Source organism: Delphinus delphis, chromosome 5, assembly GCF_949987515.2.
Source record: "Delphinus delphis chromosome 5, mDelDel1.2, whole genome shotgun sequence".
Lineage (NCBI taxonomy): Eukaryota > Metazoa > Chordata > Mammalia > Artiodactyla > Delphinidae > Delphinus > Delphinus delphis.
The window spans coordinates 29,692,849-29,720,390 of NC_082687.1; the positions used below are offsets into that span (position 1 = coordinate 29,692,849).

The 27,542-nt window shown below is 33.2% G+C and overlaps 1 protein-coding gene across 2 annotated transcripts in view; it reads right to left on the minus strand.

Moving 5' to 3' along the window:
- The window catches only part of LRBA (LPS responsive beige-like anchor protein), a 733,083-nt gene that overhangs the window by 214,880 nt on the left and 490,661 nt on the right, over positions 1–27,542 (minus strand). For both annotated transcript variants that reach the window (XM_060012133.1, XM_060012132.1), the window contains exons 41-42: positions 5,681–5,798; positions 3,478–3,580 (exon numbers count right to left, since the gene is read on the minus strand). In XM_060012133.1, the coding sequence (XP_059868116.1) occupies positions 3,478–3,580; positions 5,681–5,798 (221 nt within the window). The remainder of the gene's footprint in view (positions 1–3,477; positions 3,581–5,680; positions 5,799–27,542) is intronic.

Genomic DNA, 27,542 nt, shown 5'->3' on the forward strand with positions numbered 1-27,542 from the left:
AAAATAAACAGATAATCAGTAAGGACTTCCCTGGTGGCTCAGTGCTTAAGAATCCACCTGCCAATGCAGGGGACACAGATTCAAGCCTGGTCCGGGAAGATCCCACATGCTGCAGCACAACTAAGCCTGTGCGCCACAGCTACTGAGCCTGCGCTCTAGAGCCCACACGCTGCAACTACTGAAGCCCACGCACCTAGAGCCTGTGCTCTGCAACAAGAGAAGCCACCGTAATGAGAAGCCCGCACACCACAACAAGAGTAGCACCTGCTCGCCACAACTAGAGAAAACCCGCGCATAGCAACGAAGACCCAACGTAGCCAATAAATAAATATATCTTTAAAAACAAAAGAGAGATAATCAGTAGAATTTTTTATTAAGATAAGGAAATATACTATGCCATTCTGAGCTGCTTCCTCCTGACCCCTGAAATTCCTCATTAAATTATAAAATTATTGAATCAAAAGCTTTACTGGGATTGTAAAGCAACTATGGCTAATAAACCAGAAGGGCCTCTTTATGTATCCTGTTTACATAGAAGTTGTAACCTGTTACGTGTCCACGAATGTTTTGATATTTTCTCTTTAAGAGGTGGAACTTGATTCTCCTGCCATGGAGCCTGGGCTATATTTAATAACTCACTTGTAACAAATAAGATGTAGCAGAAATGATGGCGTGTGACTATCAAGGCTAGGTCATAAGAAGACACTGGGGCTTCTGTCATTCTCTCTAGGATCACTTGCTCTGGGGAAAGTCATATAGTCACTCAAAAGCAGCCTATGGAGAGGAAGACTTGGTGCAGAACTGAGTCCAACTGCCAATGGGCATGGGAGTGCATCCTCTTAGAAAGTCCTCCAGCCTAGGATAACTGCAGCTCCTGCTAATATCCTATTATTTGTTGATTCTATCTCAATTGCATTTGTAATAAGATACTAACTAAAAAAATTGAAATAAACACTAATCAAAATCAACACAAAATTAGGTATGTTAAAAGTAAACTCTAAGTTTCTACTGCTAATACATTTCAATCAATAGAAAAATCCCAGTGTTAACTCTCCTCCTAGTTCTTAAATTAGTTAACTAAATTGTACTGATGAAGCATTAACACCTACCAAGAAAGAAAACAGTTGATGATGGTGCTATTTAAACATAGACAACTGGTCAGCACATAGGAAAGAGAGGTACAACCCCAAACTCTCCCGATTCCCTGTACTGTGAGAGATGCTTTTTGGCATTTTAACATTCTTTTCAAGTAGTTATTAAGTTACTTTGAACAATATAAATACTAGTTATTAAGTCCATATGTATACACAAAGTTAATATTTGAACTCTGATTTGCCAGAGGTTAAAGATAAAAGTTTTAATTAACTGTGTTGTATTCAAAATCCTTAATATATGGATTTGATATTTACATCAACAGAGAAAAAAATTACAACAAATATGACATAATAAAGCAAAGTCTAATCATTTTTATCAAAATGATTAAAAATTTTAATCTGATTTATCATACGTGTTAAATAATGGTACACTTGAAAATGGGTATATAATAAGCACTTTTGTAACTTAGATATTTTAAATACAGAGAGTCTATTTTTCTATGATCTGTGCTGAGATAAAATTTAATATGATAACATTTACTAAACGTAAGTGTGTAGTTTAGTAAGTTTTGAATATACCTATTTCTGTAACCAACCATCATAGAAAGACTCCAAAAAGCTAATTCCTTTGTCCCAGTGTCTGGCTCCTGGCAACCAATGATCTGCTTTCTGTCACTATATGCTTCTGTTTTTTCAACAATTTCATATAAATAGAATCATATAATTTCACATAATTTTTCAGTCATTTCATCTAAGTAGAAGCATAGCCCATGGCTATGATGTACGTAGCCCACGGTACTTAACTTCTTTTACTCAGCACAATGTTTCTGAGAGTCATCCACGTTGTTGCATGTATCAGTACTCAATTCCTTTTTATTTCTGAGTAGTATTTCATTGCATGGATGTAGTGCAATCTATTGATCCATTTACAGTTGATGGAACTAGAAATGTTTTCAGTTTGGGACTACGTGAATAACATTTGCTTACAAGTGAATGTGGGTACATATATTTCATTACTCTTGGTAAACACCTAGGAGTGGAACTGACAGGACATAAATTAAGTGTATATTTAACTTAATAAGAAATCTGGCAAATTTTCCAGAGTGACTATACGAATTTGCATTCCTACTAGCATAGTTTTAGAGCTACTGATACTGTATATTGATTTCACATTCTTTACCTTTTTCTGTTTTTGAAAATCAGGTTTACTGATTTCTTTACATAGCATAAAATTCATCCTTTTTTAGGTATACAGTGCAATGAGTTTTGCCAAAGAGAGTTGTGTAACACCACAACAATCAAGACAGGAAATATTTCCATGTTATCAAAAGGTTCCCTCACACCCTCCTTTGTAACTAATCCTCCCTCTTCACCTCCAATCTCTTGAAACCACTTATCTGATTTCTGTCCAAGTAGTTTTATTTTTTCCAAAAGGTCATATAAATGGAATCACACAGAATGTAATCTTTTGTGTTGCCTTCTTTCATCTAGCATAATACTTTTTAAACTCATCTGCCTTGTTCTGTATTTTAGTAGCTTATTCCTTTTTATTGTTGAGCAGTATATCCTGTTGTATGGTTGAATGTACCATAATTCGTCCATTTACTAGTTTTATTTCTTCCTTTTCAATCAAGATGGTCTTTAGTTTCCTTTTCCTGGTAATGTCTTTTTGTGGATTTGGAATTCAGGTAATGCTGGCCTCACAGAATTACTTGGGAAACTTATCCTTCTTTTCTATTATCTGTAAGAGTTTTCCCAGAAATTATATTACTTCTTCATTAAACATTTGATAGAATTTGCCAGTGAAACCATTTGAGCTAGGAATTTTCTGTTAGATTTTAAGCTACGAATTCAATTTCCTCTGTAGAGTTATTAAAGTTATCCATTTTCGTTAGTGAGATTTGACAGTTTGTCTCTTTCATGGAATCTGCCCATTTCATCTAAGTTGTCTAAGTGGCATAAATTTATTCATAATATTTCCTTATATTTTTTAAAATATCTATTGGATCTGTAGTGATACCCCTTCTTTCATTCTGATATTGGCAATTTGTATCTTCTTTTTTTCATAAGTCTGGTATAGATATTTATTACACTTATTAACCTTTTCAGAGAAACAATTTTTCATTGCATTGATTTTTCTTTATTGTTTTTCTTTTCCTTTTCATTGATGTTCTGCCTTTGTTTATTATTTTTTTTCAGATTAGTTTAATTTACATTTGTTCCTCTTTTTCTAGTTTCTTCAGACAGAAGTTCAGTTGACTCAAAACAGTACACTAATAATCATCATTTACAATGAAGCATAAAACAGAAGGTCATACATTTCAAAACAAATTAGAATATTAATATAGATTATTTTCCATATTTTTCACATATAAAACAGCACCTGGTTTGAAGCAATCCAAAACTGGTTCCAATACCAACACGAGGTAGATAGTTAACCACTTTCTTTACTGTTGCAGGGTCTGGGAAGTTGAACATTATAGCAACTAGGAAAAATAATTTTTTAAAGTTAGAATGAAATACGATTTTCTTTCTGGAAAACTGACTTCTTGGTCCAACAAAATGTTTACTCTTAGTTCAGGTATTTTTTAAATAGAATTCTTACTGTATTACTTTTATTATAGTATATATCAAGTTTTAGCATTAATATGCCGGTGATGATACTCATTTTACTCATGAACTACCACAAACAGTACCTTCTCTAAATACTGTCAGAACTAATAACAACTATTGTTGCATTAATGTGACATGAAGTTGAGATTTTATCTTGCTACAACATAGAATTTGCAAAATTGAATTTTAGCAAGTTAAAAATATATCTGTGAATTTCTATAAAGACCTTTAAAATTTTAAGATTATATATTTAACAATCTAATACCCAAAAGTCTACATATACAGCTAATAAATTGTCAGCTGTACTTACTACTAATAATCAACAGCTTAAAAAAATATTCTCTTTACAATCCCTACATGTTTATGCTTTGTATGTTCCTATAATCCAGAAAAATGAAGAAAAATTTTTCCTCTCTGGTCAATAATCAATTTAAATGCTTTTTTATCATTTCTATCTCAATAATTACACATTTTGAGAATATCAATAAATGTACATCATATATATATTCAGCATATAAATGTTAATTTATGACAGTCATCTATAAATTTTTATCCTTAAAAAATATGAAAATAACAAAGTCATAAAATCATGACAGAGAATTTAGAAGATATTAATTTGGTTAGTCTTGAAATTTTAATTATATTAACTTCTGTATCAGAACCATAAATAATCTACAAGTACTCATCTAGAAGATGATCCTTCTTCTCCACCTAGCCTAAAAAAATACTATGAGCCAAAAAATTTTATCAGTGTTAGTGCAATTTTTAAACACAGGCTTTATAACATGTTTTAGGTAAATAATTATATGATCATTCACTAAACACCTAAAATATATTTAGAACTGTCATATACATATCCAACATAACTTTTTAATATGCCTTTCTTACATATCCACTATTACATTGAATACAGGGGGAAAAAAAAGGAAAAACTCAGGTTATGGCAGGTGACCAAGGCCATGAGGGAAAGGCAACAGAAAAACAAAGATGCAAAGCAAGGACGCATGAGAAATTTCAAAGAAGGAAAAAAAATGAAGATGAGCAAGTAATAAATATTGTAAGGTCGAAACGCCTTTGGGACAGCAAGAATGCAGACTGAACTAAAGTGTGAAACATTCACTTGATTATTTGCCTGGACGAATAATGTTTACATTAGAAAAAGAGGTATGTGTGTGGGAGAAGACCAAATATGGAAGGGAAAAGCATCTTTTCCTAAAAAAATCTGCGTACCCTAAAACACATGATTTCATTAAAAAAGAAAATATGTATGGAATATACATTATGTGTAGATTTTTTAAATGATAACTTGTAGATTATAGAAAGACAAAATAAGAAAACTTAAATCTTTTTAAATGAAATGAGTATGTACAATAAATCACAAGCTTTCACATATTCTCCTTTTATGCCTCCACTCATACCCAGTGATGCTTTTCCTTCAAGTTCACCTTGTCTCTCTTTTTTGTCTTAATGAATTTCACCAAGTTCAATTCTAAACCCACAAATCGAATTTTAGTTCTTTCAAGAATGATGTAATACAAAGCAACCAGGACAGTTCAGTACCATTTTCTGATGGTCCCTTTATAAATGGCAATAGATTAGACAAAAAATTAAATAAATGTATGAATCATTTGATTACCCTCTCCCCTCTCGAAATGCAACCACCTTCCAGAAGGAGTTTAAGCATCAGAGCAATATGAAAACTCTACGACTGATTAAATGGGTAGTTATCCCCCATATTTATAAAGCACTGCACTAATTTGTGATTTGGCCAGAAAAATAAATTACTACAGATATTTCTAAGAGTGACCAAAGGGGGAAAAACCATGAAGATGCACATGGTTCAAAAAGAGGTCAGTAGGACAGAGAGTGGGCTACAAAATTCTGTCTAAATGGAAACAATATGGTATGTTCAAAATGAAATCTTAAGGAGATGGAGCTTAGCTTTGTAACAATATACGTCTGCAACGTATTACCTCTGTTTGCCATAAAGATCTCCAGGGCTGTATTTTGCAAAAGATAACGACGAGAAAAGATCGATCGTATCTCTGAGAACAGCCATTTTCCATGCAGCCCTTCTGTATATGCCAGGATCTAGTGAGGAAAAAAAGAATCCAGAGTAAGTAACAATAGAATTTTTTTGTTCTTCCCCCCAGTTAAACAGAAAAGTCCCTATTAAGAAAAATAATTTCTAAGAACTGAATAGTTATTGAAATAATTTGGAGGGTGACTAAGAAAATAGATTGCAATTCATGAAAAAAGATGTTTAAATGAAAAAGCAGAACAAAACTGTAACACATCTATTTATAAATATATTTGGGGGCCTTTTAAGGCAATGATGTAGTCTACTGCTTTTCAGGAAATACATATTGCATTACTGATTGATTGATTTTTGAGTCATATTATACAAAGCAAAATTTTAGACAACCCTTAAAAAGAAGACCTCAAAAGAATGTTCTACATGCTAACAGATGACATATAAACTTCAGTTTCATATAATATGATTATAACATATCCAGAAATACTTTTTGCATACTTTAAAATTACAAATTTAAGTTCATAACTTCAAAAAATCACACTTATAAGGTCACTGTTAAGGCAACAGTCACTCATTCAGAAAGCACAAAGACTGACTGTATGAGAGGTTAAGTATCATCTTGTCAGCTAGGCTAAACACAAACCTGCGAATGAACTCAGCGTAATCTCTCTATGGAGTAGGAGGTTGTCAGAGTGACTTGTTACAATTCTTGTCATCCCATGTGACAGATGCAATGGCTTAGAATCTTTGCCAACTCAAAGTAATCCTGTCTTTAGTCCTAAGCCACTTTGTTGCTTTGTTATTCAAGTTTTGTTTTTTAAAAAGTTCATTTCAAAAGCTTAATTATGAAGGTGTTAAATGAAAACAAGAACTGGAATTTCTCCACACTAGTACGTCACAGAATATTAATGAAGAAAATGAGATGTATTTGCAATCAAACACTGATGAAAATCCGTGACAGCAAATTAAGTTAAACAACTAAGATAAATTTCTCAAAAGTAACCACCATTAAAAAATACAAATAAAATGACATTTGATTATGATATTGCACTGTAAGGACAAAGACAGGATAAACAAAGAGAGGAAAAATAATGAATAGTAAGAATGTATCCTACAAAAATGTTTGTTTTTGATTTCCATTTTCTAGATCTTAATTGTAAAAAAACTACATTCCTCAATGCAAAATACAGAGGATTTTTTTGGGAAAAAAAGAGAAAGCAACCTTATTTAACTCACTAAATATGTATTTAGATTTTTCTACAGAAATTATTCTATCTCTGGTACCATACAATCTAGAAATGAAAGACTGGGTACAATTCTTAGGCTCGGTGTTTTTTGAAAAAACAAGACAACATTTCAAAGTCCCAAAGGACTAATCACACTTTCAGCTTTAAAACAGGTGATAGAGAAAATCCTACTATCCCTTTCATACAATCAATACCTATATAAGTAAGATCAAGAGAAATTAGGAGAAAAAAAGAGGACAAAACATCGGTTCTACTCTCAAATAGTTTCTTAAACCAGAGGTCACATGCACCCCTTTCTCCGACCACAACCAGTAGCTCCAAGGCTCCAGAGTCTGCAGTGGCCTCCTGACTGGTCTCTCTCCTTCTAATCTTACCTGGAGAATCTACTATGACCAGAGAAGCCAAAAAAAATATAACTTTTTAAGTACAAATCAGATCATATACTCGTATATTTAATACCATCCAGTGGCTCTGCATTATATGCCTAATAAACTCTGAAGCTCTTTATAACTGTTTATAAAGCCTTACATCTGGGACTGTCTGATGAGCCCAACTCATTCTTCCTCAGGGCCTTTATACTTGCTTTCTCCTCTGCTTGGAATGTTCTTCTCCCAGATCTTTGTATGGCTGGCTCACCCTCACAGTCACATTTCTGCTCAAATGTCACCTCCTTAGAGAAGCCACAGGATCTAAACCCCACTTCCGCCACTACTGCCTCATCCCACCCCAAACTCATCAGATTTCCTTTGTAACACTTATCACCACCAGAAATTACAATATTTCCTTGCTTGTCTATTGCCTCTCTTCAGCACTAGAATATTAGAATCTAAGTTCTATTAGACCAAAGGCTTTGAATGCACTCTATTTCCATCTTCTAGAACAAGGTCTGACACAAAGTAGATGTTTTTGAATGATTAAAATGAATCAATGGATGGCAACCAGAATTCCATATATGATCCACATTAATTTTGGGGGGGCCGTATGGTATTTTCCCAAAATTTCAAGTAGTTGAAAATACTTGAGAAAATGGTTATTTACATAAATATTCAGATTTCTGGTTTCTAAGGAAAAACTGGAGCATCTGTCAAACCTAGATCTATATACGCCACATAGTACCACTGGCGTGCACTCTCGGTTTTGAAACAGTCTCCACTCATTCACTCATTTACTATCTGTCTAGTTTCCATTGGTATTTGAGTTTGCCATACTTAACTTATCAAGTAGTAGAGAATCCAATACATGTTCTGTAACACTTGTAGCCCAATCTATCCAACTATTAATAAGGAAAATGAGACTTAAACAAGATAAATACTTAATACAAAGTCCCTTGGGAAGGTAGTGGCAGTCTGGCCTCCTCCCAGGTTTTCTAATCCAAATGTCCAGAGCTTACTTATATACTACATTGCCACATTTTAAATGTTTGTTAAACTAGAACTCAGCTCATCAGAAATTTTAATCAACTACATTTGTTTTCCTGTACTTGTGTTAAAAGTGAAAGAGGAAAATCAAACAACAAAGCATTAGGCTTTAAGCTCTGTCATACGCTAAAAATATCACACACTGGTCTGAAAATTCTACCTCTTATATACTATAAAGCTATACAACAAGTATTGTTGCTCATAATGGTGATGGCAATCATTGCAAGATCATGGCCATGCAACTAAAGATTTAATTATTTTCTAGACTATTCCAATTACTAGCAGAAGTATACTAAAACACTCTTACAAGATTTTTCATGTAATAGTTTTCCAATCAATCAAAAAGTTCAATTTATATCCCATTCCTTTAAGCAGTATAGTTATTTTAAAAATATACTTGAAATATAGCAAGTGGTATGGTCCTTTAAAATCTGTTTTATTACCAAATGTCAAATATACGCAAAACTACAGAAAATGACATAAGCCCCACGTACCCATTACTGAACCTTAGAAAATCCTAACATTTTGCTACACTGTCCTATATATTTTAAAAACTTATAAAGCATTACAGATAATGTTGAAATTCCCATGTATAACCCTTCCTGATCCCATTTTCCTCCTTCATCAGAGCCAATCACTATCCGTGTTTTGAGGTTTAACATTCCCATGTAAGTTTTTATACTATTAGTACATACACATCCACAAATAATATCCAGAATTGTTCTACATGTTTTCAAACCTGATATCAATGGTATCATACTGAATGTATGACAGTGTGCAATCAGCGTTAAATATAAGCAGGTAAAGTAGTGTTTTAAAACTTAGAGAAAAAGAAACAGGAGGAGAGACAGAAAATCACTTAAAATTGCCAAAGCTATCAAAATTGAAAATCTTACACACAAAAAATTAGACTGACTTAAAAAAAAAGTAACAAATGAAATTCTACACTTATGGTCAAGATAGTGGGATTTAAAATAGAAACAAAGAATCTCTTAACTAACAGAATTACTAGCTGAAATTGATATAATAACATTTCTTTTAAGTATTCATTAGGAAAAGGTGTCAGTACTGAAAAGCAGCTGAGGCCTAGCTCAGCAAGAGGTTTATTTCTTATTGGACTGGTATATTCCTGGTCTGAGGCTTCACTTCAAAGTCTCTAGAGTTCAATTAAAACTGGATTAGGTAGAAGCAGACCCTTCTTTGGGACTTTCTGTTCACTGAAACTCTACATACACTGACAGCACCCTAGACAGAGGTCTAGCCCTCCAATGAATCAGTTGCTATGGAAACCGTATCATTACCATTGCTCTGCAGTTATGACCACAAGTCTTGAATAGCTTGAAAGCTTAAGCCCTCAGCACTCTCTCTGAATGTTTACCACCTTGTTTTCATATCATTAGTATTATTATTAGTGAATTCAACTTTCATATTTTAATAATTTGTTTGAACAAAGATAGTTTATTGGTTAAATGTTGACATAAGGTTGTAGAGAGGAAAAAAGAAATCAGTATTTAATATATACATGTATATATACTCACATACATATAAAAGCATATATACTATTTCTTTACATTAAAAATATCAAACATATTTTCTTTAAAATTTTTATCTGAAAATTGTGACTCTGAAAAAGGATTTATTATTTTGCCTGAATAGTACACAGCTTTTATTCTACACTTCAAATAGTATACTATGAATACGTGGGAAAATTTCTTCACCCTGTTGCATTAATTGGCTTGAAAGCAAAGTATTTTTCACCTTTAACCATTCATTTTGAAAAGCTAATGAATTTATCCAAATAACACTTTCTTCTGCTTTCTCATCCTCATGAAAGAATAAAAAAGAAACCTGCATTTATTGCCCAACTGCAAGATACTCTTATTTACTGAATATTAGGTATGTTCAAAAAATAGATTTAAAATAGTCTCTGAAAATATAGCCATATTTGTTCCACATAAGTAAAAAAAGGTTTTGTTTTCAAAATCTACCCTCAATAAATATAAAATGTTTTCAAATTCTTTTTAAAGGGAAAGGTACTAAAAAGTGATCAAATGTTTTAACCTCAAAAATAAGAAATATTTACATGGGCGTCTGCACATACAGAATCAATAAAAAGTGTTTTTAGAAACACTATTCTTAATGTTTACAGCTAGCACTGTATATCTTAGTCCCAAATATTCACCGATTTTTGGAGAGGTTTTACTCTTTCAGAGAATTCCACACTGATTTCTGAAGAATTCAATAATAAAAGTAAAATTAGATAAAATATACAAACAATAGTACTTAAAATTTCACAACAAAACCATTTCCAAAGTATATGGATATATATTTAACATGAAGAAAAACATTTTAAACTTAGCATACAAAATATAAACTAATCATGCCATCAGTTAAATAATGATACCACAGGTAGAAAATATTCATATCCCATTTTCATGGAACATAATTATAAATTAGTCACAAGGATTATACCTTAATATGGGAAAACAGTAAATATTTGAAATATATTTAAAATGAAAACACATGTTAAAAAATAAGACACTAGTCTAAAAATAGTCTATCAACTCACCACTAAATACATGTGCAAATATGTTTTATTTACGATAATTGCAATTTTACCAAAACAGTTTAAAGTAATTTTAATCGAGTATTTTAAATTTGTACCACTCTATTATTAACATAGTTTTTGGATTTTGCTGCATGTAATTTTCTCTGAAGCTTGATACCAAAGCACAGCATTAAATTTATTCTAATACTGAATTCCAGTTGGTTTAAGGATGTACTTCATCATCAACTATATAAATGTTAGTAAAGTTTTAAAAGATATATTCTTAAAACAAAACTTAGAGGTCTTTTTGAATTGAAAAATGGCATATACTTGACTCTGGTAGAAATTTTAAGATGGTAATTTTGTTATTTAATATATATCCATGAACACACAGAATGTCCCCAAACTTGGAAAAGAACAGAACAATGACAACAAAAGTATAAAAGTTATGAATACAGAGAAAATTACCTTTTAAATTAATTATGAGTCATTTGATATTTTTCATCTATATAGTAAATTTCCTCCTTCTGCTTACTAGTTCTGTGATACAGTACAGTATTCTTCTTAGCATTTTCATGGGTGAAAAATTCAATTAAACATATTCATTACTCTAATGTTCTACTTGGCAGCTTAGTCAGTATGAAAAATTTTAAATATATAAATAAAATGCTATGTGACCTCTGTATTGATTGGGCTAAAGTGGTTTTAGCCTGGGAGTGGATGATGGGGCAGCTGGGAGGAGCAAGAGGGGAGCATACAGACACATACACTCTTAGGTTTTCTCTTCCAATTACTGAGGGAGATGATAAAACCACAGCAAATGATGTATCAGCTCATTTTATCTTATCGCTTTGGGGCTAGGTGACAATGAAGTTCATATTTCACTGGCTCCCATTGAAGATTGTGAAAATTACTTGCCCTCATGACCTGAAATTTCACTAGAAGACAGAAATTTCTCTTCTGCAAAGTAATGCAATTTTTCAGATGTCAACCTTTAGCCCAGCTTTAAAAATTAATTTCATTTATATTAACCAATGATATTGATACTTTCACAGAACGCTCTTTGATACATAAAGCAATGACTGGCAAATTGATGTTGCTTTAGATAGGTAAAACTATTTTATTTTAAGCTGCTATGGCAGACAGATTTATGGCAAACTGAAATTCCCATTTCATAATTTAATATTTGTGCTGGAGTAGTGCACCTTTAAGCCCTTGGCCTGTAAATAATTCAGACTCAGTTGGTTCTGTTTTATTTTCAATATTCTTCAGCTTAAAAATAATTTGCATTCTAAATGATGTATCATAAAGCCACCTCTTATGGAACTAACATTTAGTATATATCCTAACGAGTCAAAAGCCAAATATGATAATGAATAAGCAGAACAAAGAAGGTATTTATACACCAGCTAACTAATTTTTAGATTTTTTTAAATTTAAACTATATCTCCAATGTGATTTTTTTTTTTGAAAGAAGAACCCAGATACACCACAAAAGGTTAATAAGGAAGAATAATAAGCAACATGAATGCATCTTACTTTATTTTTCGTAACAGTACATAAAGAGCTAGGTATTAAGTTTTCAGAAAAGGAGTAGAATAAACTTAGATAAGTACGTGAATTAAAATAGAGACATTTGGATTTGGAGGTACCTTTTAAGATAAAAATATAATAAAAATAAAGCCACAATGTCAGTTTTACCATGAACAAGATGTGAAAGTGTTCCATATGATTTTAGTATAGAGATACAGAAATTACCTTGAAATCCGTACAAAGAAAATTTTAAATATTTTGTAGTAAAAATGTTACTAAAAAAATATACAGTCTGGTACCTTATCAAGTTTTTATTACCTTTATCCAGTAAAGAGTTTTGTCTAATTCAAATGCCTTGAGAAAACAATCATTAGACCAATACCCTTCATTTTATTGAGGTAAATTAAACATAAACATGCATTAATTTATGCATTAATCTATATTCAAAATTAGAAAAAGGTCAAAAAAGACATTTCTCTAGTTTAGCTACTTTCTCCCCAAAATGGTTTAATACCAGTCTGCCTCACTTTCTACTCCCAAAATCACTTTTGCATTTTTTATGCTAACAATATCCATATTATTTTTCTTCAAAAACATTTATAGTTAATTTTCCTTACATGTATGATATGAGGAAATGGTAATATAAATAATACCTTATAATTTTTCCATTTAGATTGGAAAAATTCCTAGTTACTTCTCAAAAACTTGTGAGAAGGACATGCCATTGTCACTGAATTCAAGTTACAAAATGTTTTTAGCTATTATTCTGCACACTGACTCTCTAAGGTCATGAGTTGTCTATTCCTGAACAAAGAGTTAAATTTAAATCAGCACTAATAAAAAACCACCTAATTTTAAATGTGCTGGAATATTGTATAATATATACTTTTAAAACAAGCAATGGACACAAACTATCTTTCTTCTCGATGCCAATTCTTACTTTATGAACTCAATCTCAATCTCAGATTGGTATCAAACGCCCTCCCTACATACAGGAAACCCAATCTTCGAATTAGAGTAATATCAGTCTACTTATCTCTTTGTAGCAGATACAACATGGTTTAGTCATTGGAAGATTCTCTGGTGACCTATTTAACCTATTTAAACTAATTAAAGGGAAAACCTTTGTTTATCTTCAAGAAATTTGCTTTTGTTCTTCAAACACAACAGAGAACAGAAATAAAAAGCAAAAGGAAAAGGAAAAAGTTACATTAGAACTTGACGCTAAAATCAGGACACTTTCTTCCTAATTAGAGGGAAATACTTTTCCACTTTATTTTTTTTAGCTTTCTTCCTCCTATTAAGTACTCATCTTGTTTAGCTGGAGTCAATTATAAATGACTAGTACAGGTTCTTATTTGCTTCCATGTTAGAGTATCAAACTAAATACTGTGCTCATATTCAGCTTCAGATATAATCTTCCAAAAAGGTATTTTTTTAAAGGACCTATATTACAGAAAACATTATGAGTGCTATTTAAATAAGATTTGAGGGTTAACATGATTTCATTGCATAACTCAGTAACACTGCACACCCTCGCTAGATTGGAGTTCCTACTTCCTGGAGCTTCTTGAGATTAGGCCACTGGTGTTAGTCATCTTTCTATTCACATACCAAACATGGTGCCGGGAACATGGAAGACATTGACTGATGGATGGAGAGTCAGCCCAACCTCACAAACTACATACAGTCTAAGATTCTGGGAACACATGAACACAAACATAGCACAAAGCAAAAAGGGACAGAAAAATGAAAAGGAAAACTACAATACAGCATTAAAAAATAAATAAATAAATTCAAGGGTCAGCATATTTCAACTTCTGACCAAGATGGAGTTAACAGGGACTGGATTTACCCTTGTACACAAAAAATGTTTAAAACAGATATAACATGTGGAAAAAATTGTTTTTAAGAGATGAAACACCAAGCAGTGAAAGACAGTGATCTCTGAGAGACAGGAAAAAAAAGTGGTGACACCACCTACTGCCCCAGCTCTCTGCCAGAGGAGACTCTGCAAGCCCCGGAGCAGGCAGGAACATAGTGGTCTCTAGGAACAGAGAAAACAGCTTGAAGTACTATGAGATCAAGGGGGCTAAAACTGCAACATAGAGTAGCAGATTGGAGAAAGCTGAAAAGTAGCAGAGCTCCTGAGATCTGCAGTCTTCAGGTGAGATCTGATCAGCTTAAGAAAACAACCTGAGACCAGTAAAGAATCATTCCCCCAAATTACAGGGAACAATATGCAGAGCTCACACAACCAGAGCAAAAAACAATCTCATAATTCATCGAGCACTGGTTAGAGTACTCAGAAGGGTTTTGCCTTAGTAGAGGGGGAAAAATTAGCCCTAGGCTAAATGCTGCTCTGGTCCTGCCTAACAAACCGTAACAGCAAGATCCACATAGATCAAACCATTTCCAAGGTACGTAATTGTATCTTAGAAAAACGAATTAAAATATTTATAGCATACAAAAATATCCACCACACAACAGGGTAAAATTCACAACAGCTGGTACTCAATTCATAAATTACCAGGCCTGAAAAAAAATCAGGAAAATATAACCCATAATGAGGAGAGAAATTAATTAATCAAATGACACAAATGATAGAATTATTGGTAAAAGACATCAAATTGGACAAAGTAGATTTTAGAGCAAAAAACCATTAATAGGAATAAAGAGGGTCATTTCATAATAATAACAGATCATTTCCTCAAGAGGTCATAATTATCCTAATGGTTTCTGAACTGAATAATAGAGCTTAAAGAATATATGAAGCAAAAATTGAGAGAACCGAAACTAGAAATACACAAATCCACAATTATAAACAGATTTCAACATTTCCCTTTCAATAATTGATAAAGCAAGTAGATGGCACATCAGTAAGGATATGAATACTTGAACAAGAACACTGAACATGAACTGACATCTATAGAACACTCCATCCAACAACAGGAGAGTATACATTTACAAAGATAGAGCACATTATGAGCCAAAGACCAAGCTGCAATAAATTTAGTTAATTCCAATCATATAAAGGTATATTTTCTGACAACAATGGAATTAAATTAGAAATCAGTAACAGAAAGATTTTTTTTTAATTCCCAAAATATGAAAACGAAACAGTATACTTTTAAGTAAACCCATGGGTCTGAGAAAAAAATGAGGAAGTATTTTGAATTGAATACAAATGAAACCACGACATATAAAAAGTTGTGGAATGGCAGTTAAAGTACTACTTAGAAGGAAATTTCTAGCACTAAACACCTATATTAGTGGGAAAGAAAAAAGGTCTCATATCAATGATTCAGCTTCCACCTTAAAAAAAACTAGAAAAAATAAGAGCAAATTAAACCCAAAGTAAGCAAAAGAAAAGAAATAAAAATTAAAGTGAAAATCAATGAAACAGAAAATCGAAAAATAGAGAAAAAATAATCAGTGAAACCAAACACTGGCTCTTTGAAAAGATCAATAAAATACATAAACTTCTAACCAGACTGATCAGGCAAAAAAGAGAGAAGACACAAATTACCAAAATCAAGAATGATATCAGGAATTATCAATATCAGAAGAGAAAAAGCATCCCTATGGATTACACAGAGACTAAAAGAATAATAAGGGAATATTTCATACAACTTTATACCACTAAATTGGACAATTTTTATCAATGGACAGCGAACTACCAAGAGAAGTTTTCCTACTCCTGCACTTCCACAAATTATCCCTGAATGTACCCAACTGTCCCCTACATTTCTCAAGAATGTCTACATCAGTTTCCTTTTTTTGTGTATTCCAATTTGACATTCTTTGGATTTTAGAAGGGTGGCTGAATTCTCAGCCCTCTCATTTTACAGTGAGGGATTTCATCCATGACCACTGCTTCTAATACTAAATGACACAGGAGTCTAGCAATCTACTGAAAAGACATTAGCGGTGATTACCTCTACATGGAGAGGACAGTTGGACTCATATCCAACCACTTGCTAGATACCTCCACAACAATATCCTCTAAATTGTCAAATTCAACATATCCAAAAATGAACTCATTATTGTCCCCTCAGGAGCTACCATTAGTCCATTACACACTATTTTGCTAAAGGGAATCACAAAAACCACACAGAAATCTGAGTCATCCTAATGCCTACATATCATTCCTTTTGACTTCAGTCATCTCTCAGTCAACAAGTTCAATAGATTCTATCTCCCTATCAGCACTTATATCCATCTGCTCTTGGTCATGCACACTGAAATCTACTTTAGAGCAAGGCCTCATCATATTTGAATATTTTCAGACATATTTCATGTTCCAACCATGTCACACAACATACACTCATTCAACCATGCTATGCTGTTTCATGCTTACATGCCTTCCATGTGTTGGTGGTCTTATCTGGAAAGCAAACTCTTAATGAGCTTGGTAGAGGAGGTGGTGAGGGTGCTTGTATTACAGTAGTAGTAGACAGTAATAGCAACAGCAGCAACAAATACAATTTAATTAGAGCTCGCTATATGCCAAGATCTATGTTAAGAGCTTTATTTCAATTCATTATCAAAATGGCATTATGAAATAGATATTTTCACCATTTTATAAATGAGGAAATGATTTTTGAGAGGTTAGATGACTTAGTCAATATCACATAACTAGTAAGTGGTATAGCCAAGTCTATCAGGCTTCTACCACTGTGCTCTAAGCCACTACCTAGTACTTCCTCCACGGTGAAAGTCTCATCCTTAAAGGCCAAGCCAAGGTTTTGTAAAACCTGACTTCCCAAGCAGATGCAACAATTCTCTGTTTTCTGCTATCACAGGCCTAGTAGGAATTCCATTTATTTGTAATGTATCACTTACCAGACAATAAATTTCCTTAGGTAGACATACGTATTACTAATTCTATAAACCTGGAGTACCTAGTACATTATATAACTGAATGTATACTTAATGAATAAATGATGAAATTAACTATTTCTGCTGAAAATTATTCCTTATCTCCCACTCCTTGCTTCCACAATTAGTTTCAAAACTAAATAGAAAAGAGATCTCTAGACTTTGTAAAACAGTGAACTCTGCCTCAGCTCCTAGTAACGGCATTCAGTGGGGCCATAATCAAGGTTAGCAAAATTTACTGTTCCCGGAGAGGGTGGTTAAAATGACCTCTCATAAGTACTAAAAATTTATTATTTGGTTCACTTTAAAAGGAATGTATTATAAGAACAAAAAAGTGGACACTCTTCCAGAAATTGGGAAAAAACCCTATAAAAGTATCATTCCCCTATGATGAATTATCAGCACCTAACAGAAATATGTTTTCTAATACCTCACCCCCCCCAAAAATCCTGAACATATATGTAATATGAATTTTCTATATTATCTAAAAATATTCAATTCTGCTATAGAAGATAAGGGAAAAATGGGGATAGATGAAAACCAAAAGAAACATTAAACACTGAGAGCAGGGTATGAGATACAGGCAAAATTCACAGGCTATGTTAAGTAGAGATAATGAGTAAGGACGTAGCTTGTGAGAAAGACATCTCAAAAAGGTGTTAAACATGTACAATAAATTTAAAGTTAGATACCTGTTAAAGACAGTATATTGAATGTATGACAGAATAAAGAAGAGTGTAACAGAAAGAGATTGAAGGACCAAGTCATAAGATAATCATGACAACTTTGTTTTGGGTGTTGATATTTCTGCAGGAGTTCAGAGTAAGGCAAAATTGCCCTTTTGTTCCAGACATTCTTTTCAAGGATGTTTGTATAGAGAACAGCCTTGGAAGAGACAGACAGTGTCTTGCTTCAGAGCAAAGGGCAAGTTTGTTTACTGTCCAGTATAATAAAGATAATGATGACCTTTGGGGCAAGGGCCAGACTTAACTGTCCATTGTAAACATTTTGGGTTCCTGAAGATTGAGGTTGCTCAACTGGGATGTAAACTCAGTGGGTGCACAGTATCTGCCTGGGCTTCTTAGCTTAGTCTGCTCATACTGCCATAATACAATATCACAGACTGGGTGGCTTAACCCTAAGAAATACATTTCTCACACTTTTGGAAGCTGGGAAGTCCAAGGTCAAGGTGCCAGAAGATTTAGTTCCTGGTGAGAGCTCTCTTCCTGGCTTGTAGTTGACTACCTTCTCACAGTATCCTCAGAGAGCAAAAGAGATCACTCTTCTTCTCTTTTAAGTCCTATCACATTAGGGCACCAAACTCATGACCTCATTAAAACTTAATTACCTCCTAAAGACCCTATCTCCAGATACAGTCACAATGCAGGGGCGGGTGCTGGTGGTGGTGGTGGTGGTGGTTAGGGTTTCAATACACGAATGAAGGACACAATTAAGTCCACAGCACCTCGAGAAACTTGGGGGCAAGGGGAACAGACATTAACATGATGCTTATTCTCTTCATTGTGTTGTAATAAAGGTCTCTGCCTCTGACCCAGGCGTCTCATGTCTTCTGCTAGCATTCAGGAAATTTTGGCAAGATAAATTGTTACCTTGCAAGTAACGTAAAATTTCAGGTCCATGATAGTTCTTGACACTCTGGAAGACAACTATCAGGCTTAAATGTGATAAGGAGCTATAACACCTTTTGCTGACAGGAATGCAAAGAAAAGTGTATATTGCTGGTGAAAACATGAAATGTAAAACCCCTTTGGAAAGCAGGCTTACATTATTTATTAAAAATAATGATAGCCACATTTTTCATAGTGACATAAACAAAAGTGGTAAACAAAACTATGAAATCCAATGTATGTCATTAGGAAAATGGCTGAAAAATTATGATACATCGTCTTCTTCCGTTATTGAAAAGAATGAATGAAACCCACATCAGCTTGACTTGGCTGAACATCCAGCATCAAAATATAGTAGAGCAAGAAAAACAATATACCAAAAAGCATTTATAATAGGATTTCATTTCTGTAAATCAATAAAAAAAATTCACGAACAACACAAAAATTTATATGAAAACAGAGAAAAATATGAAAGGATACATATTAGATTGTTAATATATGTTAGGTATGGAGGGAGATGATCTGTGGGGAAGGAGATGGGGCTGAGGAGAGCCAAGAAAAGAGGGGGAAAAGCATGCCTGAAAATAAAACACACATGCAACAAAAACAACCACTGAGTTGATTACATTTATTGATATAATAAAACTATGTAGGTATGCATAAAAACATTTATTAAAATCTGAATGAGAAAAGGTATGTCACCATTTTCTAAATTTGTTGACTATGTTATGTTATCAATTTTTGTATATTGTCATGGAGGATAAAAATGACTTTTTCTTTTCTTTCTTTCAGTAGTTTTCAGAGTTCAACTTATTTACTTTTTTTCTCCTTTAAAGTTTCCAAAATTCTTTCTATAGATTCTTAGAGTTCTTCATCACTTAGGAGCAGCCTGCCTTCCTGCTCACTGTCTTTAAAGATAAGAATACAACTCCTTTCAATTTTAAATGCTTTACTCCTGATTTCCGTCAATTACCTCAGGTTCAGGTCACGGTCCTTCACAGTCAATGGAGTGAAGACTTGATTTAGAAAAGGTAACTGAAAACCAACATGGACCTCAGTAACCATCTGAGAGCTCACCAAACCTTTTTTCTTACCTGTCTATTTCTCACCTCTGTATACCTGTTACAACAATGAGAGCAGAATAGGAATTTACTGGGGTTCAATGAGTATATTTTATTTCTGAGGATCAACAGGCTAAAATACTTATCTATTTGACCTCCGCCTCTAGCATTAATAGTAAGGTTTGTTCATATTTGTCCATGTGTTTTTATGTTGATACAAATATAGACCTTTCCTAGGCCACGTTTTTTTCTTTGGTTTATTTTACTTCATTCATAATTTATATCAAAAATAGCAACCTTTAAATGAAAGCAAACTAATTCCGTATAATATCACCTTCAACATTCAAAGCCCCCACAAGTAAAAAGTAAAAGAAGAGAAAATACTTAGGTGCTGAAATCAATCACTATTTTCGTACTTAAAAATTTATTAAGGTATTACTTACATATGGTAAAATACACAGATAATAGGTGTATACAGCTTCATGAGTTTTAATAAATTTATACATCTATGTTATCAGCACCATCTCCAGAAAGTGGGCATAGAGGGAACATACCTCAACATAATAAAGGCCATATATGACAAACCCACAGCTAACATCATACTCAATGGTGAAAAGCTGAAAGAGTTTCCTGTAGGATCAGGAACAAGACAAGGATGCCCACTCTTGCCACTTTTATTCATCATAGTTTTAAGTCCTAGCCATAGCAATCAGACAAGAAAAAGAAATAAAAGGAATCCAAACTGAAAAGGAAGAAATAAAACTGTCACTATCTGTAGATGACATGATGTTATACATAGAAAATCCTAAAATCAAATTGGTTGATAGCATTTTTCCAGTCTTCAATATAGTTACTGACTTTATACCTATTGTTCTATCAATCACTGAGAGAGAAATTTTAAAATCTCCAGCTATAAATTGTGAATTTATTTCTCCCTTTGGTTCCTTCAGTTTTTGCTTCCTATTTTACAATCTCTATTATTTCATGCTATGTCAGTTTCCTATTGCTGCTATAACAAATCACTACAAACAGTGCCTTAAAACATGTAAAATTACCTTACAGTCTTGTAGGTCACCATTCTGAAATAGATCTTAGAGGGCTAAAATAAACAACACCAATCTGAGTTCCTTCTGAAGGCTTGTGAGGAAAATCCACTTCCCTGTCTTTTCCAGCTTCTAGAGACTACATGCATCCTTTGGCCAGCAGCCCCTTCTTCCTCCATCTTCAAAGCCAGCAGTGTAGAATCTTTAAATCTCTCTCTCTGACTCTGACCTCTGCTTCTGACATCATGTTTCATTCTCTGATCTCTCCTATCTCTACTTTCTAAGAACCCTGTATTTACTCTGGGTACTCAGATAACCCAGGATAATCTCCCCACTTCCAGACCCTTAACTTAATCAGCTCTGCAAAGTTCCTTTCTCATGTAAGGTACATATTCACAAATTCTGGGGATTGGGATATGGACATCTTCAGGGAACACTTAGCCTGTCTACCACAGACATATATACATTCAGCATATGTACATTCAGGATTATTATATCTTCTTGATAAATTGGACCTCTTATTATAAAACGTTCTTGATCTCTGCCAATATTCCTGAAATCTATTTCATCCATTTTTAATATTGGGGTTTCACATTCCTTATGATTAGTGTTTGCATAGTATATGTATTTTTGTATTATGTCATATATACTTGACATTGTCCCATAGCTGACTAATGTCCTGTTCATTTTGTATGACTTTTTTCTTTCTGTGCTTCCATTGGCAGAGTTTCTATTGCCTTGTCTTTAGTTTAACTGATCTTTTTCTTACAGTATCAAATAAAATGTTAAGCACATCTAGTTAAGTTTTCAGTTCAAATATCATAATTTTCAGTTCTAAAACTTTCATTTGGCTCTGTTTTATAGTTCCCATTTTTGTATTAAGATTCCCCATGGGCTTCCTTATTTTGTTCATGTTTTCCGTTAAATATCTGAATATATTTGTAACTGCTTTTTTTTACACAGAAGTTTTTTTATTTTCATCATTTATTTTTACCATTAACTAAACTCTAGATTTTATTATGATTTCACCAGTTTTTTCATTAATGTCCCCTTTCTATTCTAGGATCCAATAAAAAAATACCACACTGTATTTAGTTTTCATGTCCCCTCAGCCTCCTCTGGTCTGGGACAGTTTCTCAGTCTTGCTTTGTTTTTCATAGCCTTAACAATCTTGAAGAGTACTGGCCAGAAATTCTGTAAACTGTTCACACTCTGGGTTTGTCTGTTGTTTTCCTCATGATTATAATGGGGTTATGGGTTTTTGCTACTAATATCATAGCGGTGAAGGGTGCTTTAAGTGACATTATATGAGGGAGTTACATGATATTCACCTGACATCACTGATAACAGTAACCATCACCACTTAGTTAAAGTATCATTTGGCAGATTTTTCCATTGTAAAGTCACTATTATTCCCTTCCCTTACTCTATTCTTTGGAAGTTTTTACTAGGTCTGGCCCACCCTTGGAAAGAGGTGGGTAGAGTGAAACTAATGGGGAGTATTTATCTATTTATCTTTCCACACATATATTTTAGATTTCTTAATTCCATAATCTCTATCATTTCTGGGACCTTTGCTATTAAAGAATTTTTCTCTTTGAATCACATTTCTTGGTATGTCTTGGAATCTTTTTATATTGGATATTGTGGACTCATTACAATTATTTTGCTTAGATTTTGTTGTCTTTCTTTAGAGAGGGGTGAAATTTTGTTCTGGAAGACAGTTAATTTACTTGTGGATCAGACAGTTCCTTTTCATGTTTGTTTTAGGCTTTGTTAAGACGAGTACAGACTAGTATTTATTATATTTATTACTCAAGGACAGGGCAGATCAGTCCCCTATAAGCTTCTTATACTTAGTCATAAAATGGAATAACTGGAGCAGGACAGGAGTAGCAGAAATTGATTTCACCTAACAATCCACACTACCTTCCTTTGCTGACATTACTTTTCACCAAGGCAAAAGATTACACTCCACATTTCCCTCCACAGAAATTAATCCATGGGCATCTTCCAATGTTTATTTCAACACAATTTTACCTTGATAAACATGAAGGTTGGAGTGGACATGGGTGGTACACCCAGGTTAATCTGAACCCTGGAGTTTCTTAGGGATAACCCAAGATCAATGCACATAAACACCAATTTCACTATGCTTTACTCAATGGAAAATAAACCAACTCAATTGGTATTTTGTACATTTATCAATAATATGGGCTTTGCTTCTGAAACTTGATATTATATTTATAGAGGGCTTCTATAGTTGTACTTATACTTTTCACTGATAAAGAAATATAGTAGGTAGCAATCTGAGTAAAACAATATTAAGTTTTGTACTTAGGCTAAAGGCAATAGTCCCTTCAAGCTATAAATGTGGTGTGTTTCAAAACACAGGCCATAAACTAGCAATTAGCCCATCAAAACAATGTTATAAATTTTAGTTCAATTCATAGGTTAGCTCACAAAGTGCTATTTTGACCAAAAAGTGACTGAACCATATAAAAATTCTGAATTCTAATCATCCAAGGGCAAAAGTCCTCTTAGCTTCTTCCCATCTCAACCCCAAAACTTGACAGAAGCAATAATTTTATAGAGAATAATAACAATTAAAATTTTCTAAGAATAGCCTATGTATATCTTGATATTTGTTCAGAAAGTTCAGGATCTCCTTAATACATTGTCCAACTACACAGGACCAATTCTACTAAGGCTAAATTTCTTTAAAAATATACACTACCAAAAATAGACTTATATACCATTTTTTTCTATTAATATTTTTATGTAAAATATCAGCTATAAAGTGAGCATCAAAAGGCACTGTTCATATTCTACATACTTGGAAAACAACAAAATATTACTGCATGCTGTTTCTAGGCAGCAGATGAAATAGTCTGGTGGGTTTTCTTTTTCGTTCTAAGAAAACACATTTTGGTTTAATAGTTTTTCAGTTATGTTCTTTTTTTTCATAGTCCCAAAGATTCATTGCTTTGATGACCATTTATCAGAGACTCAAGTTCAATCCATACTATCCAATGAGATAGCAAATAATTCAGCCTCAGTGACTATGTGTGTGAAAATGGGCTGTGTCCTAGATAAATGGCCTACCTGCTTCTGACATAGATTAGGTCATCATTCAAACTAACCACAGATCTCTACAACAAATACAAGGAAATAGAAGTTCACTTTAGCTGATGTTTCAGTTTTAGTGTAGATTCTTCCCTTTCAGATAGTTACAGTATTATAAAAAAATGATGGCATAGGCTTAAAAAACCAAGATTCAGTAATACAATGATAAAGACATTTCATAAGTTTTACAAACCACCAATTATTCAATATATACTTACATCTGCCTTCTCTTTTACATTAGAGCATCTTCTAAATTTCTGCTATTTCAGTCTAATTTAAAAGTGTAAAAAAAAAGTATATACACTATACTATGCTAAGGTGGCAGACAAGAAAAGCCATTATAGGCATATATCTCTTCCCATATTCAAATAAGCTTTTCTGTATTCCTCTCAAATTTCTGTTCTCTCCCCATCTGTCTTGCTATTAGAAGAAAGAGTAAACATTATTTAGAGAGGGAGGCTGGCTGGCTACCTGACATTCCTCACAGGGTGGAATTACCTTGGTCCAGAGTTTACTCACTAATCTTACATGTTCAGAAACAGAAACAAAACAAGATTCATCTGTCAGGAATAGATTCCTATTAACCAAGTACACGAAGATCAAAATATAGAAAAATGATTTTTTATTGCTGATGAGAAAACTAGACATAGACTACATTCTTTACCTATAGGGGAAAAAAATAGAAAGAAGTCTGATTAAATTCAGAATGACACTTTACTAATTTAAAATAAGGAATATACTAGCTGTCCTCTGGTTAATCCTAGCAAAGTGACTATAATTAACCTCTTCTCTTGCCCTATGACTAACTTTAAAGGTTAGGTCACTTAACCTCCTTTTCCAACACTCTTCTTCCTTGCCTTCCTCTATAAGAGAGGTTTCTCTTCCTCCATAATGCCCTCTCTTACAGACAGAGACTGTCTTTTAGTCTTAGTCAATGAGACTCATAAAGAAACTTGCAAACAGAGACAAACTGTAGGAAAAGTATAATTTTCTCAGTAAAGATGTGCTGTTGTATCCTCATTCCTTTCACTTTCTTTCTCTTCCTTTAAAACTTTTTATTATGAAAATGTTCAGACATACATAAAAATAGACTTAGTCTATGTACCCATCATACAATTTCAAGAAGTTTGACAATTTTGTATCTTCTCTCTCCTATGTGAATATCTTCTTTGGGGAGTATTTTTCTTTTAGGGTGATTTTAAAGTAAATAATCATAACATTCATCCATAAATGTGTCATATGGATCTCTAACAGATGAAGAGATCCCTTTCTAATTAACACAAACATGATGTCATTATTACATGTAAAACAATTCCTTAACATTATCCACATGTAAAAATCCCCTGTCTCAAAAATACCCTTTTTCCCTTTTAACTGGTTCCAAACAGCAATGAAATGAAGTCCACATATTACTTGATATGCTTTTCATGTTTTTATTCAAGGAGAATCTCCCCTTCCTTATACCATTTTAAAAAAGAAACCGGGTTATTTATCCTATAAAATTTCCCATATGCTGTATTTGGCTAATTGTTTCTTCATGGCGTCATTTAATTTGTTTCTCTATCCCCTTCTCCTAGGATCAATCATTTCCCCCAAATGAGATGCAAGCATCTCATGGAATCTGCTCAGTGATTTATAGGAAAAGTTTCACATTCTCAATATAGAGAATTTTCCTTTTAGTAGAAAATGGTATTTAGAGACCATAACCTAGGCACTGGGGGCATTCAATGCTTCCAGACAAATTTAAGTAGAAACAACTAAGAAACATGTGCTCTGAGGCACCCCAGGTCACTGCAGCAAACTCACAAGGACACTGCAGGATACTTTTTAAGGAACACAGCAATAATCAAATCTGTCAAATGTCATATGAGCTACTAGCTTGAGATCAAGTTTTAATATTAGATCACAAGACATTTCTTTCAGTCATGTCACATTTTTGCAAAACTGAGTTTTCAGCAGCAGCAGCAAGTGTCATGTTAAAATCAATGTGGATCAGGAAATAAGAATGGAGATACTATTTCAAGATTAGAAGAAGCTGTGTAATACCAAAGAGAAGCACATCCCATTAATAAGTAATTATGGTTATTTAAGAATAAAAAATATTTTTTTCTTTTAATTTATGTGCATTATTTTTTCAAACAACCACTGCATAAATACTTTGTAAGTCGTTTGGATCTAACTGTTTAATAAACAGAGCTGTTAAGCATTTCTTTTAGGCTAGAGTAGGGTTTCCAGCCTCAGCACTATTGACATTTTAGACTAGATAATTCTTTGTTGTGAGGAACTGTATCTTGTGCATTCCACAATGTTTAGCAGTATCCCTGGCTAGATACTAATAGCACTCCTCCAGCTATGACAATCAAAAATGGGTCTAGGCATTACCAAATGTTTTGTCAGAGGGGGTGAGAAAGTGGGTGAGATGGTTAAAATCACTGCTGACTGAGAACCAACGGCCTAGAGCCACTGGGAAAAAAAAAAAATTACTGAAACATTAAGGGTACCATGAATCAAGTACGTTTTGGAAACTGATGTATTTTTTTAGGAAAAAACAAAAAACATGAGTTAGTACCAATCTTTCTAATTCAAAGTTAAGATTACAGTGCTTTTAATTCTTGGATTTTAGATCTGAATCTTTTTTCTTATGCTGAAAAGGTTGGTTCCTAATAATAATTAATGTAAGTACTTAGTTCCTTTATCTTGGAAAATACATATAATAGCTTCAAAAAGGCAAATCAATATTACATGAAACAGTAAGTCTGAGAATTTCTTTGTAAATTTTACTCTTACTACATATCCAACTATAAATATATAATCAGAATACTTTCAGTGTTACTGAAATAATTCTTATTTGTGTAGTTTGCCACAAAGTTGACGGATAGTTAAATTCATTTATTTTTCATTGTTTTGATTTTTATTCTCTGTTTCCTGCACATCATATATCATCTTGCAATCATGGGGAGACACACATGAAAACATATGACAGTATGTAATAACTAGAGGGATACAAAAAGCCTGGATAACTAAATACATGATTGAACAGATGAACCATATTAATAACTGCCTGGTAGGTGAGAAATACACTTCCTATTTACGTAAAATACTTTTAGTTGGGGTTTTAGTTACCTGCAGCCAAATGCCTTCATATCTGTTAAACAACCTAAACCTCAATAAAACTATGTAGAAAGGAATAAAAAGGCCTCGACCTAAAGAACAAAAGTAGTATAAAAAGGAAGACTGTAGCACAGATTTCAGTAACATTTCAGAAGACAGAAAGATATATTCAGTGGTCATTAATTTAACGAAAGGAATGGAGTC